The 21,061-nt window shown below is 40.2% G+C and overlaps 1 protein-coding gene across 4 annotated transcripts in view; it reads right to left on the bottom strand.

Annotated features, from left to right (window-relative positions):
• DOCK4 (dedicator of cytokinesis 4) overlaps nt 1–21,061 on the bottom strand; it is a 471,927-nt gene that overhangs the window by 102,788 nt on the left and 348,078 nt on the right. For all 4 annotated transcript variants that reach the window (XM_060414757.1, XM_012176786.3, XM_027968612.2 and 1 more), the window contains one exon: nt 10,880–10,978. In XM_060414757.1, the coding sequence (XP_060270740.1) occupies nt 10,880–10,978 (99 nt within the window). The remainder of the gene's footprint in view (nt 1–10,879; nt 10,979–21,061) is intronic.

The raw sequence follows: 21,061 nt of genomic DNA, 5'->3' as shown, positions 1-21,061 counted from the left end.
CACCTGTTTCACAAAGATTTTCTGACTATAATATACAATGCAATGTTTTGTGTTTAAATATACGATGGTATCAGAACAACACAAGATAGAAATCAGTTGCATATGAAACAGAATTGGTGAGACACAGAAGGAGGCCTTTGGAGATCATGAAACCTCAGTTAAGAAATCTGGGGGAAAAGGCTTCATGAGGTACTGGACAGCCTGGGACACTGTCTCCTCATGTAAATGGGACAGAGCCTTCTAGGAACATATTGCTGACAAAGGTCCATATAGTGAAAGCTATGGCTTTTCCAGTAGTCATGTATGGATGTGAGAACTGTACCATAAAGAAGGCTGAGCGCTGAAGAACTGATGCTTTCAAAACATGGTTCTGGAGAAGACTCTTGAGAGTCCCTTGGACAGCAGGTAGATCAAATCAGTCAATCCTAAAGGAAATCAACCCTGAATATTCATTGGAAGGACTGATGCTGAAGCTCCAATGCTTTGGCCACCTCTTGCAAAGAGCCGACTCATTGGAAAAGACCCTGATGCTGGGAAAGACTGAAGGCAAAAGGAGAAAAGGGTGCCAGAGGATAAGATGGTTAGATAGCATCATTGACTCAATGGAAATGAATTTGAGTAATTTCTCTCCAGAAGACAGTGAAGGACACGGGAGCCTGCTGCACTGCTGTCCGTGGGCTAACAGGGTTAGACACAACTCAGAGCCTGAACAATAACAACATGATTCAGACTATAGTCAAATGCTATTTTAAAAATCTGCCAAAAATTTCAAACATGTGACACTGTTGATTCAGGGTATGAACTCAATTAAAGAGTGTTAATCAAAATTATCACATTGAAATTTATATCCTTACAATTTACTAAGTAGATTATGCAAAAATAACTTCCAAATGGCCCTCAATCTTCAAGAACTATAGAATTTTTTTATTTTGTGATAAAATAAAGACTATAAGTTGAAATAACTTCATGGAAAAAGATGGCTTCTGAAGCAATCAGACATTCATTATGAGGGTTGATTCACTCAATAGATTTAATGCTTAGTACACAGAGTCCTTACTCTCAGAGAGCTCATATTCATCAAGAATACAAAAAAACAAACGCACATGTTCTCACAGAGAGGGACTGTGGTCTGTGAAGGCTTCATTTTTAAAAAGTGACATCTGGGGCTTCCCTGGTGGCTCAGTGGTAAAGAATCCAGCTGCCAGTGCAGGAGATGTAGGTTTGGCCCCTGACTCGGGAAGATCCCACATGCTGCAGAGCAACTGAGCCCACGCACCACAACTGTTCAGCATACGCTCTAGAACCCTGGAACTACAACCACTGAGCCCCTAACGTGCTAGAGCCCGTGCTCCTCAACAAGAGACGCCACTGCAATGAGAAGCCCAGCACCGCAGCTGGAGAGGCGCCCCCACTCATGGCAACTAGAGCAAAAGCCCACACAGCAATGAGGACCCAGCACACCGTAAAATAAGATTTTTTAAAAAATGACTCCTGAGCCAGATTTAAAGCAGGAGGTGAAACAGCAATTTAAAATTATCTATACAGTTTGTGAGGAATATACAAGTAATCACAGTAATCTTAAGTGACAGGAATGAAAGGTGTTTGGAAAGGGATGGAGGACAGTGAGGGTGGAAGGAAGATTGAGAATAAGGAAGACAATCAAGAGACTGGGTTTTGTCCTGCAGATAATGTTAAGGCCTCAGGGTTTTACAGATGGCTTGAGACTTGATCAGATATGACTGTTGGAAGCTGCTGCTGCTGCTGCTAAGTCGTTTCAGTCATGTCCGACTCTGTGCGACCCCATAGACGGCAGCCCACCAGGCTCCCCCATCCCTGGGATTCTCCAGGCAAGAACACTGGAGTGGGTTGCCATTTCCTTCTCTAATGCATGAAAGTGAAAAGTGAAAGTAAAGTCGCTCAGTTGTGTCCAACTCTTCGTGACCCCATGGACTGCAGCCTACCAGGCTCCTCCACCCATGGGATTCTCCAGGCAAAAACACTGGAGTGGGTTGCCATTTCCTTCTCCAGTGCGTGAAAGTGAAAAGTGAAAGTGAAGTCGCTCAGTCATATCCGACTCTTTGTGACCCCATGGACTGCAGCTCACCAGGCTCCTCCACCCATGGGATTTTCCAGGCAAGAGTACTGGAGTGGGGTGCCACTGCCTTCTCCTGTTGGAAGCTAGTGGGCTAAAATAAGAGAGACAATGAAAGGTAATAATAGTGCTGTATCTAACTTTCAGAACATGTATACTCTCAAGCTTAGGGCAAGATCCTCATAGCTCCATATGAAAAGTCATAATCAACAAAAAACAGGAGTTTTACTGCTCTATATATACATAAAATGTCAGGGATATGGACAAAACTTTAGCCCCCAGTAGAAAGTGGGTGTATTACAAAGGGTGAGTTATAATAAAACATTACTGACTACAGAAGGGAAAAAACTCTAATCACTGCTTGGTTTTTGCTTTTGTTCATTTCAGTAATGGCAGGTTCCAGAGAAGGAAACAATACAGAGGACCAGCACCGTGGGCCACACTCCTGCACACTTCAGCTGACCATGACTCACACACAAGGGCCCGAAGACCAGGGAGAAGAAACAGCCTCCTGTTCACGACGCTAGCAGCGATTCCAATAGTCACTCCGCAGACACCCAAGCTCTCCAAGCAAGAATGGAGTCCAAACACTCGAGGCTTAGCAGATACTTGAGAACAACATACTTTCAACAATCATTTTGATTTAGAGACTCATGGGGAAACAGCTAGGCCAAATCTCTCTTTGAATTGATAAGAAAACAAAATAATAATGAACAACCAAAACCGTAATTTGAAGATCTCAGTATATAATTTGTCAGCACCAACTAAGATTTAGAATGTGTATATCCCATGATCCAACAGTTCAAGTCCAGAAATTCATTCTACAGTAATAAGGGCGCAAGTCCATGGAGATCTGTCTCTTGACATTAAGATGTACATGGCAGGATTCCTTCTTTATATTAATATATACATATGTATATTTTTTGATAGAAGGTAGTTATTTCATTTTTTAAATCTTTTTATTGAAGTGTAGTTAATTTACAATGTTGTGTTAGTTTCAGGTGTGCATTGTATATACATACCACAACTTTACGCATTCCTCCACTGATGGACATTTAGGTTGCTTCCATATCTTGACTATTGTAAATAGTGCAGCTATGAAATTGGAGTGCATGTAGCTTTTCAATTTAGAATTTTGTCTAGGTATATGGCCAGGATTAAGATTACAGGACACTATGGTAGCTCTATTTTTATTTTTGTAAGGAATCTATAGTATTCTCCGTAATAGTGTTCCAACTTACATTTCCATGAAGGATTCTTTCTAATGGAAAAAGTCATAAACATATTGAATGCTCACCAAAAGGGGAATAATTAAGTTTGGAACATTATGTAATGAGATTCAGAAAAATGAATGATGCAGTGGGCTAGATAATGTCCATGATACATTATTGTGTGAAAAGAAATGCAACCCATATGAATAATATGATCCATAGGCATGTGGATTCAGCAAAGAAAACAGTCTATGAAGACACGCCCTGATGTGTTAACAGTAGTTACCTCTGGGAATGAGAATATATATGTGTGAAGGAAAAGAGGATATATGCTTTATTACTTTAAACTGGTAGGGTTATTGGGATTTTCAGTGTCTAATTCCAGTATCAGCTATGATTTCTTATTAATCACTCTAGAAAGTTAGCAGATGGATCACTTTGTTGACAAAGGTCCATATAGTCAAAGCTATGGTTTTCCATTAGTCATGTATGGATGTGAGAGTTGGACCATAAAGAAAGCTGATGCTTTTGAACTGTGGTGTTGGAGAAGACTCTTGAGAGTCCCTTGCACTGAAAGGAGATCAAACCAGTCAATCCTAAAGGAAATCAGTCCTGAAGATTCGTTGGAAGGACTGATGCTGAAGCTCCAATACTTTGGCCACCTGATGTGAAGAGCAGACTCACTGGAAAAGACCCTGATTCTGGGAAAAAGTGAGGGCAAGAGGAGAAAGGGGCAACAGAGGATAAGATGGTTGGATAGCATCACTGACTGAATAGACATGAGTTTTAGCAAACTCAGGGAGATAGTGATGGACGGAGAAGCCTCGCATGCTGCAGTTTATAGGGTTGCAAAGAGTTAGACATGACTTAGAGACTGAACAACAACGGTGAAGCTTTATCTTTCCTTACTGATACTCCTTGTTTATTCAATTTCTAACCTAACCAAAAAAAATCTCCCCAAATTCTCCCTCACTGCTTTGGTGTTTTCAGACACCTGCAATTCATGACTAGAACTCGCTCATTTCTTTTAAAGAGGTGATAAAGGAAAAGGTTATACAATTTTAGATCAAAGATTCTGGGTTATGAAAGCATGAGGGAAAGTTGAATTTTGTTGCCTAAGCCAAGAGCTGGGACATTAATAGAATTCCTAGCCCTTCAAGTTACTTGGGAATGAAATGGTATCAATCTTCACTGCAGGGGTTGATGAAATAAGACTGCAAGAAAAGAGTTTAGCACTGTATCTGGTTCACGGCTGTGAGGGTGAGGGTGAGGGTAAGGAGGGACTCCATAACTATTAGCCATCATCACTGTTGGTTATATCAATACATATCACACACATTTATAACTGAGTAATTTAGATGCCCTAATAACATAAAGGCATTAATAGAGACTGTTTTATTAGCCTTGATATCCCAGACATCTAGTCCAGGTGCTCAACAAATATTTATTGAGTCAAGCAACTGACACAATAAAATGACAATAGTGCCTACCTCATGGGGTTCTTTTCAGGATTAAATGAGTTAGTGTTAATCAACCTCTTAGAACAGTGCTGCGTATGTATTGAGCTGGCCAAAAAGTTTGTTCAGGTTTCCGTAAGATTCAGTTCCATGCTTTTTGAGGTCCTCAGCTCCTTTATCAGAATACAATGCCACGATCCTCTGAAGACTTTTGGTTTGAGGATCCATTTGGCAGCAAAACCAAACTACTTAGAAGGTCTGGTGGCTCAGACAGTAGAGCATCTTCCTGCAGTGCAGGAGACCCGGGTTCGATCCCTGGGTTGGGAAGATCCCCGGAGAAGGAAACGGCAACCCACCCCGGTACTCTTGCCTGGAAAATTCCATGGACTGAGGAGCCTGGTAGGCTACAGTCCATGGTATCACAAAGAGTCGGACACAACTGAGCGACTTCCCTTTCACTATGTATCCCACCTACAGTGAATATTTTGTTTAGCTGCAGAAACACTGAGGTGTTTCATTATTCAGTGGACCCTTGACAATATGGGTTTGGGTTGTGCAGACTCACTTATACATTTTTTTTTTTTCAATAGTTCAGTTCAATTCAGTTCTGTTCAGCCACTCAGTCAGGTTTGACTCTTTGCGAGCCCACGGACTCCAGCACGCCAGGCTTCCCTGTCCATCACCAACTTCCAGAACTTGCTCAAACTCATGTCCATTGAGTCGGTGATGCCATCCAACCATCTCATCCTCCGTTGTCCCGTTCTTCTCCCACCTTCAGTCTTTCCCAGCATCAGGGTCTTTTCAAATGAGTCAGTTCTTTGCATCAGGTGGCCAAAGTATTGGAGTTTCAGCTTTTCAACAGTAAATACCCCAATACTGCACAATCGTAGCTGGTTGAATCAGTGTATGTGGAGCTATAGATACAGAGGAAACAGATAGGTAGGAAGCACATACACAGAGGACTGACCGTAGGTTCCATGTGGATTTTCAATTGCATGTTGTTCAAGGGTCAAACTGCAGTTGCTACGGCTAGTACTCCTGGAGATGCTGTGGGTGAGGCTACACAGTACACGTGCCACAGTATCTCTCTGGAATAGCAAACATTCTGATTTCTGAAACACATGTGGTATGAGGACTCTAGGTAAGGGACTGTGAACCACTGCAATCATCTATGGAAAGTCTTGTAACATAGGTTTCAGAAGCATGAATACAGATATCTGACCTTGAAGAAAATTGAGAACATGAAAAACTTATATGCTAAAAGGTGACATCTGAATTTTTAAAATACAGATGAAAACCAGATGACTAATTAGCCTTTCATAAGATAAATGCCTCCAGCCTGCCTTCACTCCAGTTATTTCCCTTCCAGTCTTACACTGGGCAAGGCATAAGATTAATTAGGTCCCTCCTGCTGCTTTCTTAGGGACTTTCCCTGGTGAGTTAGCACCTTTTTATTTTTAGTGTCTCCCTTTCTACCAGCTCTGATTATTAATATTTCAACATGTTTAAGCTTTCTCCATGATAAATATTCCTCTAATAGCCCAACTTCTCCTTCAGTAGACACCTTATACTCCTCTTCTTGAAATACAGTTCACATCCACTACATCTTTTTCTTTTTCTTTTTTAATCCCTCAGTCTATGACACCTTAGCTTCCCACTCTTATCAATGCACTGAAAATGCTCATCAAGTTTACCAAATATCCAATAATTCCATAGTGCATCCAGATAGGTCTTTCTTAATACAAACGTGATCACGTCTGTCCCTTCTTAAAACTCTCCATAGTTTTCCAATGTCTTCATAATGAAGTCTATATATATTTAGAGAGGTTTATGTTTTACAACTCTCTTCTAAACTCTGTAGTCAGTCCATCAATTCACAGATGTTGCCTGAATACCGACAATGTGTTAGGCAAGTTCTGAGCTTAAGAATACAGTGGTGAACCAGCAATAGCTTCAGACTCAAGAAGCTCATATAACCTAGTAGCTAGGAGTTGGGATATATATAAACAAAAATATTTCAGATTCTAGTAACGGTACAATGGTAGACGTGGTATATCAGGATATCTGGGTGACATTACAGCTGAAAGAAGGAGGCAGCAGAGGATGAGATGTTTAGACAGGCATCACCAACCCAATGGACATGAATCTGAGCGAACTCCAGGAGAGAGTGAAGGACAGAGGAGCCTGGTGTGCTGCAGCCCACTGGGTCACAAAGAGTCAGACACAGCTTCGCCACTGAGCAACAACACAGTTGAGAGAGCTGAATGTCTTAGCCAAACACGGCCAGCATACTCCTACTCAGTTTTCAGCCAAGACTTCCTTTGGCAAGTTTTCCTCTAACCTTGAGTTTGGGCTGGCTGCCCTAGATGCTCTGAAGCACTGTGTGTTGACTCTGTGTCTTCACCACTCTCATTTGCCTATGTCACTGCCCATGACCTGTTTGATTCCACCCCCAACAGGAACTGGCCTTTTTGCTGCTGGTTACATAACAACACTGATAGCACTTGGTATGCCTGAATTGCTCAATCTGTATTTCCTAAAGGACACATGAAGTCATATCATTAAATAATTTTCCTGACCTTAAAGTCCAGTTTTGTTTTGTTTTTAGGCCCCACTATTTGGAAGAGGGACATGTGTCTTTTGAAAAAGTCAATCACATGAAACATTCCACTCATTATTTTTATTTGCTTTATTATTGTTAGCATGAATATTAATGCATAAAACTCAATACCTAGATTAAACAATGCTTTTTTGGCTTATGCTTTTCCACAATTTTTTTTTAATTCCTAGGCTCTGTGAAAATACATAATCTTTTCCTATATGAATTTTGAAATGAAGTTATAAACTTCATAAAACTTAATGATTCCTCAGCTGTGTTAAATATTCAACTTGTGATGATAGTTCATAACTGCACAATTATTTTCCTTTTTAATCACACGGATTTCTGTATGTAGAGTAGATAAACTCTAAGATCCATCTATCCATTTAAAATTCTAATCTCAAGATTAAATATTAATACAAGCATGAAAAACATGATATTTTCAGGCTTGGACATATGCTAATCAACTGTCAAATAGATTACACCTGCCCAAATCTATTCTTTGTTTCATATGACTCAGCTTGTAAACTGATCCAAGGAATTGAAAAATTCATCTGAGATCATACAACATTTAAAAGTCAAATAGAAGTGATCCTTATGCACTGTCTATATTAAAACTATGAATATTGCTCTGAGACACCATTGTTCAGTCACTAAGTCATGTCCAACAATCTGCGACCCCATGGACTGCAGCATGTCAGGATTCCCTGTTCTTCACTGAGTTTGCTCAAACTCACGTCCAATGAGTCAGATGATGAGTCCATCTCATCCTCTATCGCATCTTTCTCCTCTTGCCCTCAATCTTTCCCAGCATCATGGTCTTTTCCAATGAGTCGGCTCTTTGCAACAGGTGGCCAAAGTATTGGAGCTTCAACTTCAGCACCAGTCCTTCCAATGAGTATTCAGGACTGATTTCCTTTAGGATTGACTGGTTTGATCTCCCTTCTGTCCAAGGGACTCTCAAGAGTCTTCTCCAGCACCACAGTTCAGAAGCATCAATTCTTCAGCACTCAGTCTTCTTTATGGTCCAACTCTCACATCTATACATGACTACTGGAAAAACCATAGCTTTGACTATATGCACCTTTGTCAGCAAAGTGATCTCTCTATTCTTTAATACACTGTCTAGGTTTTCCATAGTTTTTCTTCCAAGGAGCAAGCATCTTTTAATTTCATGGCTGCAGTCCCCATCTGCAGTAATTCTGGTGCCCCCCAAAATGAAATCTGACACTGTTTCCACTTTTTCCCTAACCATTGACACCATGAAGGCTTCTAATCACGCAATTCTTACAGTGTAACTATATCCACTGTCTTATAGTTCTTTATCCCTCAGTGATAGGGACAGAGGAGGAAAATTAAATAGTTTAGAAATCTCACTAGAGGATTAAAGACAAACAGAATTTTAAAAGGGTTTGTGAGACTGTTATAGGCTGCTGCTAAGTCGCTTCAGTCATGTGTGACTCTGCGACCCCAGAGACGGTAGCCCTCCAGGCTCCCCCGTCCCTGGGATTCTCCAGGCAAGAACACTGGAGTGGGTTGCCATTTCCTTCTCCAATGCATGCAAGTGAAAAGTGAAAGTGAAGTCACTCAGTCGTGTCCAACTCTTAGCAACCCCATGGACTGCAGCCTACCAGGCTCCTCCGCCCGTGGGATTTTTTTTCCAGGCAAGAGTACTGGAGTGGGGTGCCATTGCTAATCACTCAAAAAAAAGACAGTAATCTAGCAACAATCTATACCACCTTTAAGGAAGATCAGGTGCATTCAGGTGCAAGGCACACTCAACTTGTGAACAAGTCATGATAGTTAAAACACAAGACAATAGATACGTTACACGAAGTCAGGAAATTGATGGTCTTTGAAGAGCAGCATTTCTGTATGTAGTCAAGACAGGAATGCAGGTGAAAGGGGAAAGAAAATATTTGAAAGAGGATATTATATCAAAATCTGAGATGAATTACTATATTTTAGTATATGTTAACACCCTTTTGCCAGAGAAGGCAATGGCAACCCACTCCAGTACTCTTGCCTGGAAAATCCCATGGACTGAGGAGCCTGGTAGGCTGCAGTCCCTGGGGTCTCTGCGAGTCAGACATGACTGAGTGGCTTCGCTTTCACTTTTCACTTTCATGCATTGGAGAAGGAAATGGCAACCCACTCCAGTGTTCTTGCCCGGATAATCCAGGGCCAGTGAAGCCTGGTGGGCTGCCGTCTATGGAGTCACACAGAGTTGGACTGAAGTGACTTAGCAGCAGCAGCAGCACCCTTTTGCTAATCTACATGTGACTTAAATAGCGCCATGACAGTCTCAGAGCACACGGAGTTCAAAGGCAGAACTGATGATGTAAAACCTTTATATCTACCCCCAAATGAGGAAGAAGGTGGTCTTTTCCCCACTTTTTCTTTGATTACAAAAAATGTAGCCCTCTTTGTTCTTGGAGTTGCACTCTTGCTGGCCCACTTGTATCTCTCATAAGCGTTTTATGCTAATGAACTCTGTTTGCCTACCACTTCACCTCTTGCTGGAATTCTTTCTGTGACCAAAGAACCTGAGCTTCAGTAAGTTCAGGTGAGAAGGTGAGCAGTTTTAATAGGAAAGAAGGGTTTTGAGTCCCCTCCTAAGTCAGAGATTGTGGGTTCAAGTCCCATCTGAGAAGGAGGTTGGTTTCACCAGCACTAGAGAAACCCTTCCATTTTGATGGTTTATGTATGGAAACTGTCTGGAAACTGAAGCAATGGAAGAGAAATAAACATAATTAGTGACAGATGACAGATCATTCCTATGACCGAGAACAATCAACTTCTAAGATTTTAGTGAACACCATAAAGGAAGCGTTGTTGTTGCTTAGTTGCCATCTGTATACAACTCTTTGCGACCCCATGGACTGCAGCACACCAGCGAGCCTTAAAGGAAGGAAGCAATAAGGTTCCCTAAATCTTAGCAAAGATCAGACTTTTACAAACCAGACATCAATATTTCCTATTTAATGTTAGACTGTCAGAGTAGCACAGCATAGTGATTAGACTACAGCCTATAGAGAATATCAAATATAAACTCTGCCTCCATAGTCAGAATGTTGTAGCCAGAACTTCTCACTGTGGCTTTAGCAGGATGAAATCAGCTAAAATACATTCTCCCTTATTTTATATTAAGGTTATTTCTATTAAGATAATATATTCTCCCTTAATTTCTATTAAGGCAACATCACCACTACTAGACTTCGTCTATTTGATTTTGTCTCATTAGTTTTGCTACTCTATTTCTAGGTTACTTTATTGGACTTTAATGATAGATGTTTCCAATCTTCTATGCTTATCCAAAATAAGAGTTAACTTCTTGGCTTGGGTACAGAAATGTTAAAGAGTCAATTTACAGAAGAGCAAATCTGTGGATAAATCTGATAAAAAACAGAATTTAATGGAATCAGATAAAGCAACGGTCCAAAAATTTTCTGAATGATGATAAATAAGAAAAAGAGAAACTAAAAACATATACTAAAGAACATGGTATAATGTCACTTACCCTTAGTTCTTCTTTTGTATTGAAACTATCAAGAAGCTGCTGATAATGTCTATCTGTCATTTGCCGTAATAGGGACAGGAGACAAGCAACAAACTCCCCCTAATGAAAAGAAAAGAGCAAGCATATTTTTTTAGCAAGTACATAAAACAACATCAACAACTTAACTTTCAACTCTCAAAGTGCTCTCAAATAGAACATTTGAAGAAAAAACCCCACTATGATTCAAATTTACCCTATGATAGTGTTTGTCTTAATCTAAATTAACCATGATATTACAGTCAAAATTTCTCCCTGTGATGATGATCATTTACTTAGTACACATGCATTTTATAATTTAGAGTGGTTTTGTTTTGTTTTTTTTTAACTTAGGTGGAAGCTTTTCAGTAGGGCAGTAACTACATACACTTAAAGAAGGTGAGGCAATGAGGCTTCTGACTATTTATTAAGCATTTACTGTGCCTTGGTTCATTGTATCATTTAAGCCTCATATCAGTGTTATAAGGTAGGGAATATAATACTATTTTTTTTCTTTCTTTTTTTTAATTGTAGTTGATTACAATGTTGTATTAATTTCTGCCATACAGCGTAGGGAATACTAATTGAAATAAAGTAAAATATAGGTTTGGTGGGCTAAAAAGAATTGGCAGAATTGGAGTTATTTCCAGCTTTTTATACTCCAAGCTCTTCCTATAACTTCCTGCTCAATATTTGAGTTCCTATGATCTTCTCCAGCTCATTAGAGGGCCTATCAGCTAACTTGCTGGGTGTAGAGAAAGCCATACACAGCATAATGTTGGTTTCAATCTCCTTTTAAGACCAGTTAATTTTAAAAAATTTTATTGAAATAGAGTTGATTTACAATGTATTAATTTCTGTTGTACAGCAAAGTGATTGTTACATAGAATGTATAAACATCTTTTTTCATATTCTTTTCCATTATGGCTTATCACAGGATATTGAAGATAGTCCACTGTGCTATACAGGAGGACAATTTGTTTATCCATCCTGTATATACTACTTTGTATCTGCTAACCCCAAATTCCCAATCCATCCCTCCTCTTTCACCCCCACTTCCCTCAGCAACCACAAGTCTAAGAACAGTTAAAGTTAATTGTGATTCTTTTGTGCTTGGGTGCTATGCAACTGACTTCTATAAAATCCAAATCTTAAAAATTAATAATGAAAAGAGAAAAAAAGTATAACATCCATAGATTTGAGGCCTTATAAAATTGTTATCAGGCTTCCCTGGTGACTCAGAGGGAAAAGAATCTGCCCACCAAAGCAGGAGACACAGGAGATATGGGTGGGTTAGATCCCTTGGTTAGGAAGATCTGCTGGAGAAAGAAATGGCAACACACTCCAGCACTCTTGCCTGGAAAATCCAATGGACAGAAGAGATCAGAGGGCTTCAGTCCATGGGGTCACAAAGAGTCAGACACAACTTAGTGACTGAGCACACACACACACACACACACACAAAATCATTATTGCTGCATTTTCTGATGCATTTCTAACAAAATATTTGTTTTCAATGAAACTTTTGTTCAGCAAAGAATTTACCTACTTTTAAGTATAACAGGAAAAGGAGTATGTCAAGGCTGTATATTGTCACCCTGTTTATTTAATTTATATGCAGAGTACATCATGAGAAATTCAGGGCTGGAAGAAGCATAAGCTGGAATAAGATTGCTGGGAAAATATCAATCACCTCAGATATGCAGATGACACCACCCTTATGGCAGAAAGTGAAGAAGAACTAAAGAGCCTCTTGATGAAAGTGAAAGAGGAGAGTGAAAAAGTTGGCTTAAAACTCAACACTCAGAAAACTAAGATCGTGGCATCTGGTCCCATCACTTCATGGGAAATAGATGGGAAACAGTGGAAACAGTGTCAGACTTTATTTTGGGGGGCTCCAAAATCACTGCAGATGGTGACTGCAACCATGAAATTAAAAGATGCTTGCTCCTTGTAAGGAAAGTTATGACCAACCTAGACAGCATATTCAAAAGCAGAGACATTACTTTGTCAACAAAGGTCCGTCTAGTCAAGGCTATGGTTTTTCCAGTGGTCATGTATGGATGTGAGAGTTGGACTGTGAAGAAAGCTGAGCACCAAAGAATTGATGCTTTTGAACTGTGGTGTTGGAGAAGACTCTTGAGTGTCCCTTGGACTGCAAGGAGATCCAACCAGTCCATCCTAAAGGAGATCAATCCTGGGTGTTCACTGGAAGGACTGATACTAAAGCTGAAACTCCAGTACTTTGTCCACCTGATACGAAGAACTGACTCATTAGAAAAGACCCTGATGCTGGGAAAGATTGAAGGCAGGAGGAGAAGGGGATGACAGAGGATGAGATGGCTGGATGGCATCACCGACTCGATGGACATGAGTTTGAGTGAACTCTGGGAGTTGGTGATGGACAGGGAGGCCTGGCGTGCTATGATTCATGGAGTCTCAAAGAGTCGGACACGACTGAGCAACTGAACTGAACTGAAGTACATTTAAAACAGTATAAGCACAATAAAAGAGGTAACCAGTGGTAAGTGAATGTGGATTTGGAGAAATGCAGTTTAATCGGGAATTGGATTTTTTGAGTTTACATGCGAAAATATTGTAGACTCATATGTACAACTTGAGACTAAAAGCTCAGAGAAGTGGAATTTACCAATAGCAGTAGCTAAGTCAAGACAGTCAAAGCCACTAAGACCACGGGAGCCCCAAGGATGCTACGTTATGGTCATGTTAGTGGTAAAGAATCTACCTGCCAATGCAGGTGATGCAAGAGATGCAGGTTCCACCCCTGGGTCGGGAAGATCCCCTGGAGGAGGACATGGCAACCCACTCCAGTACTCTTAACTGGAAAATTCCATGGATGGAGGAGCCTAGTGGACTAGACACCACTGGCTTGCAAGAGTCAGACATGACTGAGTGACTGAGTGCACGCCCGCACACACATCACGCGCACACACACACACACACACACACACGGTACCAAGAGATGTAAGTTGACTCCTTGCATGTGTGTAATAATTTGCAACACACAGATATGACAAATTAATATTTCTACACACTTTTTAGGGCAAATATTTAAGAGCTCACCAGTATGGGTTAGCAGAAATACCCTCTAAGCTCAATATATTACTTTGTTAATGTCTGCACTTTTTAGCTGCTCTTATGTCTCAACTTGAAAACACAAATCTAGTTAGTGGAAACGCATTCAATTTTTCATCTTTGGTTTTTCTACATCTTAACCACACTATCTCCAATGTACCTACAAGATTAACATTCTTAGACTATTTATTTCAACATACATTCTGTCTATGAATAGTGATATATCTTAAATGACATTATTTTTAATGATTTTAGCAAATCATAAAAATTATTCAAAAATGAGAAGATTTTCATTAAATGTTTGCAGTCACTGTACTAAGAGAATCTCTCTCTGAATCCATATTATTGACTATTTATCTCTGTCACATCCGGTTTAGGCCCAATGCAAACAACTTGTCATGCTAATCTCTCACCCTGGCACATTTAAGACATGTTGTCAATTCCAGTATCTACCTTACAATGTCATTTTATTTATTCACTTCATCAGTTTAAGAACATTTAACCCTGTTAAAAGGCCGAGATGTCCAATATTTCACTGACATATTTTTCACCTGTAATTTTAAGAGACTTTAAGTGTCTGCATGAAAGCCATAAACTCATAATTTGTTAAAAATAAAAAATTATTGTTGGCCAAGGTTCAATTCATATTAATGTTGGAATTTAAGTAGAAATCACCTTTAGCAAGAACTCCACGCCACAGTGGTTGCATCCATATTACAACTAGATTGAGTATAATGGCCATTTCCACCAGCACTTGGGAATAAGATTAGTAGATGGCTATAAGGTCTTCAAGAAACCTTCCATTATATATACCCAAATTTCCCCCAGAATTCCCCCTTACAGAATTCTGCCTTCTTCCGTCAAACACAGTCCATAGCACACAAAAACTTTAGGCAAATGTAGAGCTATGTCTTAGACATGGCTCCTGCTGAACTGAGTCACCCACACTATAAATGGTGCTGAACAGAACTATGCACACAGATGCATCTGCCAATGGTAAGGAACTCTGGAGTCCAATAGTTGTGGGGGTGAACAAATGGCCATATATGCCTCTTTATAAAATCTGCTTCCATGTACAATGAGATGTTTGAAAGGAACTGATTACGATGGTGCTCTGCTGCTGCTGCTAAGTCGCTTCAGTCGTGTCCGACTCTGTGCGACCCCATAGACGGCAGCCAGTGAGGCTCCCCCGTCCCTGGGATTCCCCAGGCAGGAACACTGGAGTGGGCTGCCATTTCCTTCTCCAATGCATGAAAGTGAAAAGTGAAAGTGAAGTCGCTCAGTCGTGTCCGACTCCCAGCAACCCCATGGACTGCGGCCCACCAGGCTCCTCCATCCATGGGATTTTCCAGGCAAGAGTGCTGGAGTGGGGTGCCATTGCCTTCTCCGACAATGGTGCTCTACTCTCCCCTGACTCCTCCAACTAGTGAGAGTATTTTAAAGCTTAAACAGCAGTCGGTAGAAGAACAAAAAGTACAACCCATTTAGATGATAGAGATAAGGCTACTGTTATCCGGAGTTATGACAGGAGTGGGAGCCAGTCGCCCTGTTGGTGTTACCAGGAGACAGGGTGAAGACATGGCATTTGCAGAGAGCTGAAACACTTCACCATGGCACACGGTGGCACCGGCTTTTACCCACAGCATGTCTGCTTATGGTGGGCACTTTTTATGTAAACACAGAAAGGTGTCAGGGTAGGACTGCCATGGAAAAGCTCCCTATTCAGAGAGCCTGTTCTCTAATTCAGAAAGAGGAAGAAATTAGGTCTTCAGTGCCCAGAGAAATAACCTGGCCAATGATCAGGACCTACTTCTCACCTTAGAATTAGTTAAAAAATAAGTAGCTCTCTAAGGGCCTTTCCTGGTGGCTCAGCAGTAAAAAATCTGCCTGCCAATGCAGCAGATGCAGGTTCAGTCCCTGGGTCAGGAAAATCCCCTGGAGAAGGAAACAGCAAGCCATTACGGTATCCTTGCCTGGAAAATCCCAAGGACAGAGGACCTGGAGGGCTATAGTCCGTTGGGTCACGAGTCGGACACAACTTAGCAACTGAACAACAATAAACAACAACAAAAATAAAGCAGCTCTTATAGGAAACTGCCTTCAGCAGGAAGCCCCTTTTCCTTGTCACTTTAGCAGAGATACACTATAACTAACTTTTAAACTAGGCACCCTCATGTTCTACTCATCCCTAGCCCAACACACCTTTCAAATCTTTTAATCACACAATACTTTGCCTAACTGGTCCATTCTTTCTGTAGATCAAAGAAGTAGAAATGAAGAATAAGCAATGAACAAATGACCAGATCTCTTTTCTAGCTTTCCCTTCAGTAATCTGAACAAAATGTGCGACCGAACTGTATGAACAAGATAACACCTGAAGGACGATCACAAGGGTTGGACAAATCTGCACACAGTTGAAGAATGGTGGTGATTCTGACACCCTATCTCAATGATGAACTGAGGTTACTTCCTTGTTTCTTTTAAAAGGTTTTGTTGCTGAGCAGAATCTTTGGAGGTGGTTTTACAGGATGCTGAGTTCATCATCTCCCCAGATGGCTGGCATTTTGATTAAAGGCATCTTTCTTTTCTACCATTTGTGAGTGTGTAATTGATCTTACAAATGGGAAGCAGCCGAACTCAATTCATTCAATAACAATAACAACATAGATATTACTTCTACAATAATAATAATATTATGGACTGGTGTTGCTACCACAATTACTAATGGCTAAAATGTACTGATATTGTTTAAACACTTCTAAAGATTTGATGAAACCCTCAAACTCATGTTGAGATAAGTACAATTCCTTTCTCAGTTTTAAAGGCAATTAAACAGAAGCTTGCCCAAGAGCATGTACAGGTAATCAAAGGGCAGAGTAGGATTCAGACAAGGTCTGCCTGAGGACTTGAAAAAAAAAACCTATCTTGAAGCATAAAATCTATAAAATCTAAGATACCAAATTATTTAAGTGCACATTCCTTGCAAATTTCATCCCACATACCCAGAGTTTGGTTTGGTACATGGCAAGGGCCACAAAACAGCTATGTGCGGGAAACGTTTCACTTTATGTGATTTTCCTAAAATGGTAGCAAACCAGACAAATCCCCTGTCTGCTCAAACCCACCAATGAGCATCACTCACTGCCTTCTCAAGTCTCTTAATTTGCACTGATTATTATACTGTGAGGACTTCCCAGGGGACTCACTGGTAAAGAATGCACCTGCCAAGGAGGAGACATGGGTTCGATTCCTGGGTAGGGAAGATCCCCTGGAGGAGGAAACGGCAACCCACTCCAGTATTCTTGCTGGGGAAATCCTATGGACAGAGGAGCCTAGAGGGCTACAGTCCAGGGGGTTGCAAAGAGTCGGACACAACTGAGCAACTGAACTACAACATAACGCTGTGAAGACCTACAGGTCATGCATGGCCCAGACAGTTTCAACCCTGTTGATAGATACAAAGTAGTTTGACAAAGTGTTTTAGCTTTTGACCTTGGGCAGTCTTTGACCACATGGAGCATTTCCTGTGATTTTGTTTGGTCGGCCATTATAATTTTAGGACTGTGTTGGAGCTGTATTGCCAGGAAGCAGTTGAAATGTCACCAGCAAAACCAAAATGAAGGAGACTTTCTTCTGCTTTGGGGAAGCTGGAGTATATATGTTTTTCCCAATTCCTTCTGCCAAGTACAACAAAAACCCCTCCATTATATATAAAACAAACAAGATGACTCTGGAAAGTGGAAAGAGAACAGGCCTGCTAGAGACCTCAGACCCAAGGAAGGACAGGGTGCAGCGTTCTCTGGGTTTTCTTTTTGCCTCCGATATCCTGCCCCTGGAGTTGAAGAAGCTGGCCTCCTTGAAGTAACAGTAATTGCAACAGTCTCCCTAACCACCCCCCACCCCTGCCTCCGCTCGGCACCTCCCAGAAAGCCTGCTCTCTTAAGCCAAAGAACCAGGAAAGGGTAAGTTTAACAAGACAAAACTTTTAGCAGTTGCTTCTCTACTGTAGCTCAACATCACAAAAATCTGGCTGTTTTCAAACCTACAAGAGCCAAATGGGGAGTCCAGGTTTCCCTCTTTTCAAGGCTGTGACGGGACATCCCAACATCTGTCTCCAGAATGGAGAGTCAAAAGGGGGCAGGTATTTTCATGACCACTCGTCTGTGTCAGTGAAGCCAAGGTAAGGAGCCTGGATTTCTGCCTGCAACTGCCCATCGTGAATTGGCATCCTAACCCATTCCTTGCTAAGTGCTGTCACATGAAGCCATGTGAAAGAGAAGGTTTAAATAAGATCTGGAGTCTTATAATACAAAAATGTCCAGATTTCAACTGAAAATCACTCGTCACACAAAAACCCAAGAAGATCTCAAACTGAATGAAAAACGACAAGAGATGTCAACACTGAGATAATAGAGATGTTAAAATTATCTGACACAATGAATATAAAAATCAACTCAAAATGGTTCACAGACTTTAATGTGACATATAAAACTATAATACTTTTAGGGAAAAAAAAAAACCTAGGAGATAACCTTCAGAATATAGAGCTAGACAAAAAGATTTCTTAAACTTGACATCAAAAGCATGATCCATCAAAGGAAAAATTGATAAACTGGACTTCATCAAAATTAAAAACTTCTTCTCTACAACAAAAAGACCCTATTAAAAGGATGAAAAAACAAGCTACAGAGTGGGATAAAATATTTGTAAATGACATATTCAACCAAGGACAGCAATCCAATTAGAAAAAGGAGAAAAGACATAAAAAGACATTCCACTGAAAGCAATAGATAGATGGCAAAAAAGTATGTGAAACGATGTTTGGCCTCATTAATCGTTAGGGAAATGCAAGTCAAAACCATGATAAGCTACCACTGCCCACCTATCAGAGTGTCCCCATCCTTCCCCACTCCCCAAAGCAACAATACTAAATGCTTATGAGATTCTGAGAAACTGGGTCATTCATTATACACTGCATATATGAGAATGTAAAGTTATACACCCATTATGGAAATAGGTAAGGCCATTTATTAAAGACCAAAATAGGTGACTACCATACAATCCAGCAACCATACTCCTCGGAGTATTTATCCTAGAGAAATGAAGACTTATGCTTACATAAAAACTTGCATGCAAATGTCTATAGTAGCTTTGTTAGTAACAGCCAAATTCTGGAAACAAGATGGCCTTTGGTATAGCACATCTACATCATGAAAACTCCCAAGTAATAAAAAGGAACAGATATATATATTTTTATTATATGTATATATACACATACACAATGACCTCGATGAATTTCTAGAGGATTAAGCTGAATTAAAAAAAAAAAGCCAATCACAAAAGTTATGTACTGTATGGTTCTACTTGTATAATATTCTTTTTAAAACTTTTTTAAAAATCATAGTCGACTTACAACATTGTACCAATTCTCTGTTGTACAGCAAAGTGACTCAAGTACAGCATTCTTAAAATGACAAGATAACAAGAAAAGGAGAACACATTTTTCGGTTGGCAGGCTTAAGAAGGAGGTGAAGATGGGAGAGAATTGAGTTTGGCTATAAAAGGGCAAGATAGGGGATGCTTAGGGTGGTGGAATATTCTGCATCTTGACTGCATTACTGTCGATATCCTAGCTGTGATACTGTGCTATAGTTCTGAAAGACGTTACCATTAGGGAAACTCTATAAAAGGAACATGGAATATCTGTATTATTTTTCACAACTGCATGTGACTCAAATTATCACAAAATAAAAATTTCAGAAAAACATGAGAAGACAGAAAAAAAAATTCAAAACAAACTCCTGCAAACTTTCAAACCCATAATGATCTCCAGTGGTTATAAGAAAAAAAAAAAACATGTTTTGAGCATTTACTATGGACCAAAAGGTTGCCAAATACACAAAGCTAACCCCATGAGGTAAGTGGCATTTTACACATGAAATTTCACCAGATCATGAGAATAGCTTGCTCTTCTTTTCTTTAATGAGGCAGTACAACTATTACATATATTAGGAAGTTTTTTTGTACAATCTTTAACCTTTGTTTCTTAAAAGAAATTGAGTAACTTTGCTTCCCAAACCCAGAGCTTGGCAGGAAGAACCAGGTAAATCTCAGCTCTGAAAGCAGAGAAAATAAAATGCAATACAAGATGGCCATCCTTAAGGCATTCAACCCTGGCAGGACAGCTAGGGTGGGCTTTCTATTTTGTTGCTGTTTGTTGTTTATTCCTAAGTCCTGCCCAACTCTTTTGCGACACCATGGTCTGTATCCCACTCTGTCCATGGGACTTCCCAGACAAGAATACTGCAGTGGGTTGCCGTTTCCTCCTTCAGGGGATCTTCCTGACCCAGGAATCGAACCTGCACCTCCTGGATTGGCAGGTGGGGTTTTTACTACTGAGACACCTGGGAAACCCTCTATTTCTTTACGTGAAAGAAAAAAAAAATCTTCATCAGGAGCTAGGCAAACATTCTTATGATAGTGGTTCTATAGTACATGATTTGTAAAAATAACAGCAAAAGGCCGACATTTTGGTTAATAACCATGAAAACTATAGCATCTACTGCCATTTCTGCAAGTGGTACTTAGAAGAATGTTCTGAATCAGACCTTTAAAGAAAAAAAAGCCCACACTGGTCAACTGAATGTGAGTTTCAAATGTGAAAATGTATGTACCCATCCATCCATCTCTCTCTCTCTCTACACATACACATATAAATATATATACAAATAAACTATCACATAATTCATGTCTTAATATTTATAACTCATATTACATTAGATTCATAAAATAGTGGAGCTTGCAGATATCTCAAAATCACCAAGTCAAGCTTCTATAATTTATAGCTGAGGAAACTGACCTCCCCCACCAACCTGCCACCAAATTAAGATCCTTACTAGCCATAGCGAAAAATTCACAATCAAAACTTAGGACCCTTGACTGCTATTGGTCTGTTTCACTGTTCTAACTTTCTCAAGCAATTTGATGAATGAAAAGAGAATGAATAGTTATCAAGGAGACTGAGGATATAGAGCCACAGATTAACTTCAATTGGGCAAAATGGGGGGGGGG

Source organism: Ovis aries, chromosome 4 (genome assembly GCF_016772045.2).
Source record: "Ovis aries strain OAR_USU_Benz2616 breed Rambouillet chromosome 4, ARS-UI_Ramb_v3.0, whole genome shotgun sequence".
Classification (NCBI taxonomy): domain Eukaryota; kingdom Metazoa; phylum Chordata; class Mammalia; order Artiodactyla; family Bovidae; genus Ovis; species Ovis aries.
The sequence above is the reverse complement of the archived record's forward strand: the minus strand, read 5'-3'. Positions and strand labels throughout refer to the sequence as shown.